General features: G+C 40.2%; 2 protein-coding genes across 2 annotated transcripts in view; one reads left to right on the top strand and one right to left on the bottom strand.

The window, feature by feature from the left end:
- The window catches only part of EZR (ezrin), a 705,905-nt gene that overhangs the window by 277,176 nt on the left and 416,593 nt on the right, over positions 1-12,136 (top strand). The window lies entirely within an intron of this gene.
- Positions 1-12,136, bottom strand: part of FNDC1 (fibronectin type III domain containing 1) — a 126,601-nt gene that overhangs the window by 2,236 nt on the left and 112,229 nt on the right. Inside the window, exons 16-19 of the mRNA XM_032772642.2 lie at positions 9,034-9,113; positions 6,505-6,534; positions 3,458-3,619; positions 548-670 (exon numbers count right to left, since the gene is read on the bottom strand). Coding sequence (XP_032628533.1) covers positions 548-670; positions 3,458-3,619; positions 6,505-6,534; positions 9,034-9,113 — 395 coding nt within the window. The remainder of the gene's footprint in view (positions 1-547; positions 671-3,457; positions 3,620-6,504; positions 6,535-9,033; positions 9,114-12,136) is intronic.

Raw genomic sequence — 12,136 nt, 5'->3', positions numbered from 1 at the left:
TGTGTTCTACATATCTGCTTCTTAGAGACAGTAATGTACAGCTGGATTAACAATCCTTATTTTAAATAGAGAAGTGTAGTATGATTCTATGACATCTACATGTAAGCGAATATTTCAGTGTCTTCATGGGACCCCAACCCTTAAAAAACAACAACAAACAGGGTAAGATGAAAAACAGTAATGCTGAGTGAATGATTAACAGCAGTCTGTAGACCCAGGCTCTGAGACTCGCTGCTGCAAGTTGTTTTGGTTTTTTTTGGCAGTGTAGACATACCCTAAGGGTTTTTTCTATTTTCTGTCTCATTCCAATAATTTATTTGCAGACTCATTCTCTTTGTTTGAACTTTCACAAACTGTTGTGGTTTGCAAATTATTATACCAGGACATCACACAATACAGTCTCTCAAACTGTGGTGTCAATCTGGTTCCTAATAAAAGTGATATAAATGTAGACAGAGAGGCAGAAAATCTCTTAATTCTATATACTGGGTGAAGTGCAATTCTTCAGCTTTCATTTCAGCTTTCCTTTTTTTTTTTTTTTTTTTACCTTGAATGGTGGGCAAGGCTTCTACGTATGACTGAGGCCCTGTTCTTCCATCCATGTGTGAATCCACAAACTGGCAGTGGTCTTCACCTCTCCCCCAGCTATCTCCAATGCCGTAGAATGTATCTGAAAGGTGACATATAAGATTAGAACCGACACATACTGTTGTTTCAAATGGCCTTATCTCACCCAATGATGCTTTCCTGTTTTCAGGAAAATAAAGATGGGAGAAAATGAAATACTATAGTGATGAGCAGCAATACACCAGTAAATAAAAATATAAGAGGTCATGAATGCTACATTTGCCAATGGGAATTAAGAGAGAGAAAACTTTGTAGTTTCATTAGGAACATTCCCTATGCTAGAATCATAGGACTGGAAGGGACTTCAAGAAGTCATCTAGTCCAGCTGCCTGCACTCATTGCAGGACTAATTTTATCTAGACCATCCCTTGCAGGTGTATGTCCAATTGCTCTTAAAAATCTCCAATGATGGAGATTCCACAACCTCCCTAGGCAATTTATTCCAGGGCTTAACTACCCTGACAGTTAGGAAGTTTTTCCTAATGTCCAACCTAAACCGCCCTTGCTGCAATTTAAGCCCATTGCTTCTTTCCTTAACGAGAATAATTTTTCTCTTTCCTCCTTGTAATAACCTTTTATGTACTTGAAAACTGTTAGCATGTCCCCTCGCAGTCTTCTCTTCTGCAGACTGAACAAACCCATTTTTTTCAATCTTCCCTCACAGGTCATGTTTTCTAGACCTTTAATCATTTTTTGTTGCTTTTCTCTGGACTTTCTCCAATTTGTCCACATCTTTCCTGAAATGTGGTACCCAGAACTGGACACAATACTCCAGCTGAGGCCTAATTAGTGTGGAGTAGTGCAGAAGAATTACCTCTTGTGTCTTGTTTACAACACTCCTGTTAATACGTCCCAGAATGATGTTTGCTTTTTTGCAGCAGTGTTACACTGTTCACTCATATTTAGCTTGTGATCCACCATGACCCCCAGATCGCTTTCCGAAGTACTCTTTCCAAAGCAGTCACTTCCCATTTTGTATGTGAGCAACTGATTGTTCCTTCCTAAATGGAGTACTTTGCATTTATCCTTATTGAATTTCATCCTATTTACTTCAGTCCATTTCTCCAGTTTGTCCAGATCATTTTGAATTTTAATCCTATCCTCCAAAGCACTTGCAACCCCTGCCAGCTTGGTATCACCCACAAACTTTATAATTGTACTCTTGGTGCCATTATCTAAATCACTGATGAAGAAACTAAACAGAACTGGACCCAGAGCTGATCCCTGCAGGACCCTACTCAATATGCCCTTTCAGTTTGACTGTGAACCACTGATAACTACTCTCTGGGAACAGTTTTCCAATCTGTTATGCACCCATCTTATAGTAGCTCCATCTAGGTTGTATTTCTCTAGTTTGTTTATGAAAAGGTCATGTGAAGCAGTATCAAAAGCCTCACTAAAGTCCCTGGAATAAGTAATTTATCAGAATTACAGTACAGATTATAGCAGACGAAATTTCAACAAGACCCATTATTTTAATGTTATGAGAAAGTAAAAATAGCCCCAGATACTAGTATTGCTAAGTTGACAGCACTCTCAAATTTAAGCCAGAAACTGTGACGATAGGTCTCATATACAGGAGCTTTACTGTTCTGGTTGTTTGCATATTACTGTCATGGACCAGGATGTAGCCCAGGAATCAGCAAACTTTGGCACATGGATGCGGGTTGCCAATCCAGGCCAATGGGGGCTGCGGGAAGCGGTGGCCAGCACATCCTTGGCCTGTGCTGCTTCCAGCTACTCCATTGGCCTGGAGCAGTGAACCGCAGCCAGTGGGAGCCGAGATTGGCCGAACCTACAGACGCGGCAGGTAAACAAACCCGCCCGACCTGCCAAGGTGCTCACTCTGGTGGGCCGTGTGTCAAAGTTGACGATCCCTGATGTAGCCAGTCACATCTAGTGGTTAGAGCAGGAGTCATGAACCAGAGCTAGAATCAGAGTCCCGAGTCAAGCCAAGGGTCAGAGCTGGAGCCAGTAGCCAGAGGTGGGGTGTAGAAGCAAGGATCTGGAACAAGGCAGGGTGCTATGTTGTAGCCAGCCTAGGATCCACTTAGTTCCTCAGACAACTTCCTGTTCCTTCTTCTGGCTTACATAGCATGTTTGAGCCAATTGGAGAAGCTAGATGTCTCCTCCAAATCAGGAGCTTTGTGGGCGGTTTCTCTGGTGAGCTACGGTCCATCAGCCTACACTCCCCGTTGGTACCAGCAAGCTGTCAGGTGGTGGCTGCAGTCTGAGGACTGCCTGGAACCCGCAGAGATGGGCATGAGACCACAAGTCCTCACAAATACTCATTTATACATGTTCTTTAAACAATACAAATATTTTGCTAAAAACCCCATTAAAACACTTTGAAAAGCCTCGGGGATAACCCCACTCAACATTCCCTCTCAATACAACCTATTATTATGGCTACAATTATATGACAGCCCTTGTTGAACATCTACAGCTTCTGGATTTTCTCAAACAATTGCTGCACTACCATGTATCTAACCTGTTCAGAGTATAAGTCCCCTCTTTTATCCATTCTGTGGTTCTCTCTTGTGTAGTCTGCAATTAATCCATGTGTGGACTTCCCATTACGATGTTAGAAGTTCTGCATGAGTAATGAGTACAGAACGTGTCAGAGAGAGCTGTATTATGATTAGAGAGTACAACTTTGCTTTCACTGTGGAAACTGCTTTAGGTTCCCATCCTTAAGAGCTAAATGCTGCCATATGTGTATCCAAATTGTGCCATCAGTTTAGCCATGTACTCCTTTGATAGGGTCAACAAGTGATGGATACAGTAAGTGAAGGGATGACAGCACTGTAAGAATAATCCCAAAACATACCTTTCAGGTCATCACTGAGGTAAATCTTGTACCTCAAAGAGTTGCAAAGAACCACTCCCACAAATTTTCGGTACCAAGTGCGTTTCACATACTGCTTTCCACTACAGTCTGAGTAGGTGGGATCATATTTAAAAGTGAAAGGGATCCAGATGGGCTCACCACCTTAAAAAAACAAAATAAAATAAAATGAGAAGCCTAGAGGGTCAGTCTTATATTTCAGCATTTTATGAAGATGAATGTCCTGTTACCAGAAGATTCTGTGGCAGTTTAATAACTACCCTTTTACTTTGAAACAGCTGAGTTCAAAAATCATATTTAAGTCTCAAATGAAATAAAATTGATGTCTTAGTCAAGTCCCTTCCAGACATTTGTCATTAATGTATTATTAATGGTGTAAAATATGCTTACATATAGCACATTTATGTGGATCATAGATTCCTAGGCCAGAAGGGACCATTGTGATCACCTAGTGTGATGTCCTGTATAACACAGGCCATAGAACTTCTCCAAAATAATTTCTAGAGCAGATCTTCTAGAAAATACATCCAATCTTGATTTAAAAATTGACAGTGATGGCAAATCCACTATGACTCTCGGTAAATTCCCCTCATTGTTAGGAACATACACCTTATTTTCAGTTTCAATTTGTTTAGCTTCAACTTCCAGCTACAGATCACATTATACCTTTCTCTGCCAGATTGAAGATCCCATTATTAAATATTTATTCCCCATGCAGATCATGTCAGAGATGGACAATTCCTATCCAATCATCAAATCCATCCTCTCTGCAAGGACCCCATCTGACAAGATGTATCACAAAAGCGACCATTCAGGTAGCATGTTAGCTATCACAGACTTACAGGAGCACTTGCTCTCTGTCTGTTTTAATTCAAACCACAAATGTGAAAAGATAAAATTGAACCACAAAATATATGTTGAACAGTAAGAGATTATATTTAATCGTCCCATACCCAATTCATTTTAGCGCACCTAGAATTGGGGTGTGGAGGAGTGGGCATCTTCAAACAATGGGTGGGCCTATATGCAATACCATTGACCACTGCTGCAATACTTAGATGCAGTGGGTGTGCCCCCACCCATTCATGCAGTCCTGCTGAAATCAATGAGGTTGTATGGATGTGACTAAGGGCACAGTTTACCCTAGAATATCAGCCTTAGTTCTTATTTCCCTTGATTTTGTCCCCAGTTCAGCAAGATACTTAAGTACAGATCTAATTTTAAACAATGAACAGTCTCATTGCCTTCAATTGGATGACTTCTAAACCTAAAATTAAGCATAAGCCTAAGTACCTTGCTGAAATGGAGGCTATATGAGTGCAGGTCAGATCCTAGCGCTCTCTGAATGCAGTGTCTTGTGGTTTAACATTACACTCCTCCACCTCCCAAAAAAAGTAAGTTTCATCACTAAAGAACAGATGTTGTGGAAAAAAATCTGCAATGGGTAACAGGCTTCAGCGTGGAGTAAAATCTGTTGGTGTTGTGTTAAAAAGATGAGATATGAAACCTAGAGGGCGCTCGCTTTCTCTCTCTCGTGATGTGTGTATGTGTGTGTTCTGGGTGGAAAATCTGGCTTTCACCACAGAAGCTCAAGTTAAATCAAAACAGATTTGACACCAGCAAAAAAATAAATGAAGATCTTTTGCTGAGACTCAAATGAACTAGTTTTTTCTTCACTACGTTGCAGTGGTTATAAGCTACCACTTAATAATTATGTTGCACATGATTAATATTACAAATAATTGGTTGTTCCTTTATATTAAATAATGGAATCCACCTTCGTCCTAGAATGTCTTTGTACCAATATGTATGCAAGATAAAATAGATAGAAGCTTACAATGTGAAAATGTTAATTTTCTTTCATGTTATTTCCTAGAGTCCTCTTTGGTTTTTTATTGTTTTATTGGCAACTGTTAAGAATGAGAAGTATGTTTTTAAAAATGTCAGTTTGCCTTTCTTCCTTTTTACAAAGCACAAACATAGGGCCCAATCATGCAAACACTTGCATGTGAGTAACTTTTACACACATGAGTAACTCATTGAACTCAACTGAATGGACATGGATTCAACTGAATTGACCTTAATGACACTACTTAGGTATGTAAAGTTACTCAAATGTGTGTTTGCAGGATTGGGGCCATAAAACTTCTCTATACAAATAAAGCAGTGAAACGTTCATTTCAAGAACAAAATATCATGAAAAGAATGCGGTTAATGTTAACATTTTTATTCGTGAACTTCCTGGCCGCCATTAACAGTGCTCAAGAGAATCCTTGCAACAGCTGCTCTGAAGTAGGCCATTTGGTTTTCAGAATATAATCAGAATGCCTCTGGAAAATTATCTTCATATTAAAACACCAGGCCACTTTTGGAGAATTATCATTCAAGATACAATTATATCCCAGGTTCTTACCACCAGTCACCATAGCTCCACTTCAGATTTGGATAATAAACTCAGACTTTATTACTTACGAGTAAACTTCCCCTAAGTGAAATCATTTACTGGTCATGTAGAGGTGTCCTCCAGACTTGGTCTCAGTGCCAGTAAGTTGTTCCCATACAGTCTCCAATTTCAAGTATCTGGTGTCTTGGGAGTCCATTACTTCCACCTTCATCAAGATCCTGGAACAACCCACCTCTACCCAGCAAGTCTCAACTCAACATAGTAGTTAGAGATGGAAAGGAATGATTAAATAATTCAATCTAGCCTCATGAAAGTGCAGGATAGTCTCCCAATAAAGGGTATACCAGGTATAAAACAGATTCTACACTTGATTTTAGCCTAGCATAATACACTTCATTTACAATACTTCTTTTAAGAGGCAATTGGCTTCAAAAGCCTGATGAGACTGGAACACAGATTCTTGAGGTGAATCAGGAGCTGGGAATTAACACATACATTTATATCACACTCCTCCCTCAAGCTCTAATGGTAAGTAGTGTGTCATAGTGCCTAATTTTTACAATGCCCAGATTTGTTTCACAGGTTTTATAGACAATATCAAGAAAATATCAGTAGCGAGACTTACCAGGTGGTCTGACAATAAGCAGTGGATTATCTGTAAGAATGAAACAACAAAAGAAACAAATATTTTAGTGTTTTCTCTCAAAGACTAATGTCTCCTAATGTTACAGTGTACTAGCTATCATGCAAGAAAGAAATATCAGCTTCAAAAAAAAATTGTCTCTAGCTGTTTTAAGAACGCTGAAGATATGGGTTTCTGTTTCTTTTCAAAACAAATGGTGTTTAAGTTACACCAATGTTTTTCACATTTGATGGCATGCAACTGCATTTGGATTATATCTTTTATTCTGATGGATGTTTAAAGTGCAACCATTTTTTTTGTTAAAATTAGTAAAAAAAACAACAAAAAATCCTTTATTCTGTTAGCTTTTAAAAACAAACTTCTTCACTTCAGCCAATCAGAACCTGCTTAATCATGCAATCTTTTAAAGGTATACTGTGTTTTTCTTCTCAATTATTCTACCTCATAGATCAGTCAGCATCAGCCATCTATATAGGCAGGTCATTTTGCTAAATCCCTCATTTAGGTGCCTAAGCACCAGTTTTGCGACCACTGTGATGCACATGCCTCCACCCTCTCAACCCTTTAGGTAGTTAAACCCCTCTAGATGCCTAAGTTTTCACTCTCAAAGGTTCCTAGGCACCTACATTTCTGCCTCTGGGTATGTGCACTGCTGCCTCCCTCTAGGCATCCAGATGCCTATCTCCTGCCTAAGACTCAGACTGATGCATGAATTGGGGGAAGATAGCAATTGGCAGCCTAACTTGCCTGGAGGGCCCAACCTGAGTACACTTAGTGGATTAGGTCCTGCAGGCGAGTACATACAAAAAAAAGCCAGGGGAGGAGAAGACATCCCTCATAACTTCTAGCCTGGTGGTTAGCGCATTCAGTTGGAATGTGGGAAACCCCTGATTCAAGTCCCTCCTCTGCCTGAGGGGAAGAAGGGATCCACCACCTCTCAGATCCTTACTCTAACCATCGGGCTCTGGGACAGTCTCCTGTGGGGTTCCCTCAGTTTCTCCTGTTGAAACTGTTCCACTCTGGCTAATTAAAAGAGTAATGGGAGCAGAGAGCTGGATCCTGGGTCTCTCACATCTTGGGTGAATGCTCTCGTGGAGAGGGTACAGAGCTGAGAGCCACAAGCACTGATAGGCGCCTTCCTGCAGCCCAGAGTTAGGCACCTGTATCTCTGTGAGAGGAAGGCTTACCACACACCCCCTCTCACTGGCATTTCCCATTGGCTAGCAGAGGCAACTCCACACTTAGAGTGCTGGCTTTTGTGGATCACAGTCTAAGGTGCCTATCTCTCCCCATTCACTGCATAGAGAGCCTAGGCTCCCAACTCAGTGCTGGTCCTGCAGTTTTTCACATGGCCTAAAAATTAGCTGTCACAATGCTGAGTGTTACCATGCATATGTCCCTTTGTGCATCTAGGCCTTAGTAGTTGGATAAAACAACACGAGCAATTCTTTGTATCCGTCATTGTGATTTATATTGCTTCTTGAATTGGCCTTTCTTCGCTGTAAGATGCTTGAAGACAGGGTATGTGGTTATCTATTGTTTGGCAAAATTCCAGGGAACTTTCATTATTTGATGAAATAGAAGGTAACCCACTGTTCTCAGTCCATTCTGCAAAAAACTTATGAAAAGCTGTGGAGCTCTTTACTGTCCCATTGAAGTTAATGCTAAAAATTCTGCTTAATTTACAGCTGACCATGCAATATGCCTTTAAAATATCTGAATTCATTTCATAAGACCATTTATTTTATTGTGCAGTTTTTGTTTTGTTTCTATAAACAGAACTTCCATTGATTTTAATGGAAGTTCTGAGGCAGAGACTGGAGGATCAGGTTAAATGGGCACACACAGAAGCAATATATATCCATGTTGTCGTAGGGCCAAAACCGGTGACCTTTGAAGCCAATGGACATTTTGCTCAAATACACTCTGCAGAGTTTGACCCCTTGTTAGTCAATAGTATGACTGGCCTGCAGCTCAGTAGAAGAAATAAAAGTAGATAAAAATAGCCCATTGAGTATACTATTTTTATAGAGTATATTATCCTCCAACATTCTATTGGCACTAAGAAATTGGAGCAGACTTCATCAAAGAAAAAAAAGAGAACTGAAATTTGCCTGTCGGGTGGAACAATTGTTTCCGATATCCCTCCCAGAAATGAGTACTTCCAGCCCTTCAGCTGTTCACAATTAGAAAGCTAGTTTATTAAGTGTCTGGACAACCTATCAAAGATGTATTTAACTTCCTATTGCCTCCACACCACTGAGTATGAGCTATCTTTTCTATTTTAAATTTAACTTTCCATTGCCTCTAAAGTTTCATTAAAACTTCCCACCGCTTCAGTGACATGAAAGAGTACATACATTTTCTTGATTTTCTTGAAAACAAATGGTTTAATAAGACTTTTTAAGCAAAAAAGTTGAACATCATAGTCATCACCATGGCTTTGGTCCTGGTCCTATCGTACCCGTTATTAAGATCTCAACTTTAAATAAAGAAATAAGCAACACTTACCGGATTCTGTGACAAATGAGACTGAAGAGCTAATAGGCCCATAACCATAGGGATTCTTTGCTTGGACTTTAAAATAGTATCTACAATAAAAAGAGGAATAAAGCAAACATTAAAAATAGTACTGATTCCCTGAACATAAGAACATAAGAACGGCCGTACCGGGTCAGACCAAAGGTCTATCTAGCCCAGCATCTGTCTACTGACAGTGGCCAATGCCAGGCGCCCCAGACAGTGTGAACCTAACAGGCAATGATCAAGTGAACTCTCTCTTGCCATCCATCTCCACCCTCTGACAAACAGAGGCTAGGGACACCATTCCTTACTCATCCTGGCTAATAGCTATTTATGGACTTAACCACCATGAATTTATCCAGTTCTCTTTTAAACGCTGTTATAGTCCTAACCTTCACAAACTCCTCAGGTAAGGAGTTCCACAAGCTGACTGCGTGTGAAGAAGAACTCCCTTTTATTTGTTTTAAACCTGCTGTCTATTAATTTCATTTGGTGACCCATAGTTCCTGTATTATGGGAATAAGTAAATAACTTTTCCTTATCCACTTTCTCCACATCACTCATGATTTCATATACCGCTATCATATCCCCCCTTAGTCTCCTCTTTTCCAAGCTGAAGAGTCCTAGCCTCTTTAATCTTTCCTCATATGGGACCCTCTCCAAAACCGTAATCATTTTAATTGCCCTTTTCTGAACTCAGTAACAACTCAGCTATTAAGACTATACAGATGAGTCCAGAACTGCAGCTAATGTAAACTGCTGTAGCTCCATTGGGCAAAAGGCACCAGTGAGTTTAGTGGAGCTATAGCAATTTATACCAGTTGAGCAGCTGACCCTTTGTTACATACATTTTCACAGTAGTGAAAATATCCATGTTTGTTGAAGAAAATTAAATAATCCAGGCTAATTATAGCCAGTTTGCATCAAACAGCGAGTTTGAAAGAAGCACTTGCCAACAGGAATGGAATAAAAGATAGAAAAGTCACAAGATATGTCGTGATCTCAGTTGCGGCAATGTAAATCCAGACTAACTCCAAAGATGTCAATAGCACTAAGTCTAGATTTAAAATAGCATATCTGAGACAAAATTCTGAATTTTTACATTTCTTTAGAAGTGGTAGCATTTCGAAACTAGAAGTAAGTGAACAATCTTAGCAAAGTTACATATGTTGAGTTATTAGTTTGTTATCAAAGCCTTGATTCAGCGAGGTACTTAATTAAGTGCTTAACTTTAAGTAAGAAGTCCCAGTAAAACTCAAATGCTTTGCTGGATAGAAACTCAATTATTCAGCTGCTTAAAATTAAGCACATGCTTAAGCATTTTTCATTTCATTAAAAAATTTTACAATGCTTTGGTTAAAAAAACCAACCAACTGCCCTTTTTGCTGTTCAGTTTTATGGGTCTTTGTTTTCTCCCCACTTTCTCTCCCTTTTTTCTTTTTATCCATTCCGCCACTAGAAAAGGGAAAAAGAGTTTAAAAGAGACAGAAAGGGGGGGGGAATCAAAAAACATTTTTTACATTAATAAGAAATTTTCAATTTTTTCATGAAAAGTTTTGCAAAAACGAAAATGGTTCAAAAGTTTTCATGGAACACACTTACCATTGTCTGACTAGCTCTCCTTTTGGGCTACTTTTTCTTTTCCGTGGAATCCCCACCCTTGGAGCAGTGCAACTCCAATGCAAGCCAATGCTTCCACACTGCCACAAATCTGGGGGCACTCTGTGGGCCAGAGCCATTGCTGAGGCAAAAGTCATTGCTGAGGCATGTGGACCCATCACATTTTTGGCTGGGTCCCACCCATGACCACCTATTCAGTGGAAGTGGGGAACCCCACATCCTCCGCTCAGAGGTTGGGGTTTGTAATGGCAATGCTGACAGGCATTTATACAGGATGCTAATCACAGGGCTGCTACTGCCAGAACTACAAGACCAGATGTTTGCAAATACTAAGTTTCTGTTGCTGAAATGAAAGTGAATGTCTGCTCTTCAGAAGCAGTATTGCAAAAAGCAAGAGGCAATTTAAGTCGGTTACTTGGCAAAAATTCTAGCTTAAAATGCATGATTTTCATAAATACTTATGTTAAGCTTCTTCTTTCCCTGCTGCTTGCTTGATTCCACTCTTGCAAAATAAATAAATTAATAATGATACCTGGCATCTTTAATAACCATAAATATTTGCATCTTGTTTTGCATCTCATCCAAAAGCAAGTATCTCCAGAGGCATAGTGCCTCCTAAAACCATCTATGACCAACATAACTGGGTCACTACTTGCTCTGAGGGAAGAATGCCACCAACTCCCTGGATTATTTCCCTCGACAATCTCCTATCCAAGCAGTAGGCCAAATGCTCCTTAGCTTGTGAAATCTTACAAAATCACCGCCTCACATGCTTTGACTGCTGGCCACAGCCTTTTTCTTCTTGTATTAAGCCAACTCACTATGAAAACAGAATTCTACCCCTAATTTCCAAAGCGGTGACAGCAGTGCCAAGACACGTCAGCATGGGAAAAAATCCATAGGAACTTGTTAATCAATTATCTTCTGTGGAAATTGGCAGTCTATGTTGATCTCTTCCCCCCTTCCCAACTTTGCTGAATCCCTTCCCTAGGCTCCCAGCCTGCTCCATCCTACCAATGATCTCTACTTTCCAGTTCCCCAGCTCCTCTTCTCATCCTTGACAAACCCATGCTCACCTTCTGTACCCTTCTCTCCCACCCTCTTCCCTGAGAGACACTTCCCCTCTCCTCACCTCTAAACTTGTTCTTTAGTTTCCCTGGGGGGATGTTGGGTTGTGGGGACTATATGTTACATCCCTCTATGATCACTTAGTGGGGCAGGCAAGAAGGAAGGGAGTTCCCCTTGCAGGAACTATGAGGCTCACAACAATAGTGGAAGTATCCAGCATGGGCTGAACACTTCAACAAATACAACTGGCCTTGGCCTTTGGAGGTGGGTTGTTAACTCCCGACTTGAAAGTAACTAGTTTTTATGTTTATCACACATTGGGCCATCCGAAGAATTTTAGGGAGGGTTAAAGAGGAGATTCTTTGAGATACACACCAAAGATAACTGCTTTGTCTTACCTCAA

This window comes from Chelonoidis abingdonii, chromosome 3, assembly GCF_003597395.2.
Source record: "Chelonoidis abingdonii isolate Lonesome George chromosome 3, CheloAbing_2.0, whole genome shotgun sequence".
Classification (NCBI taxonomy): domain Eukaryota; kingdom Metazoa; phylum Chordata; order Testudines; family Testudinidae; genus Chelonoidis; species Chelonoidis abingdonii.
The sequence above is the reverse complement of the archived record's forward strand: the minus strand, read 5'-3'. Positions and strand labels throughout refer to the sequence as shown.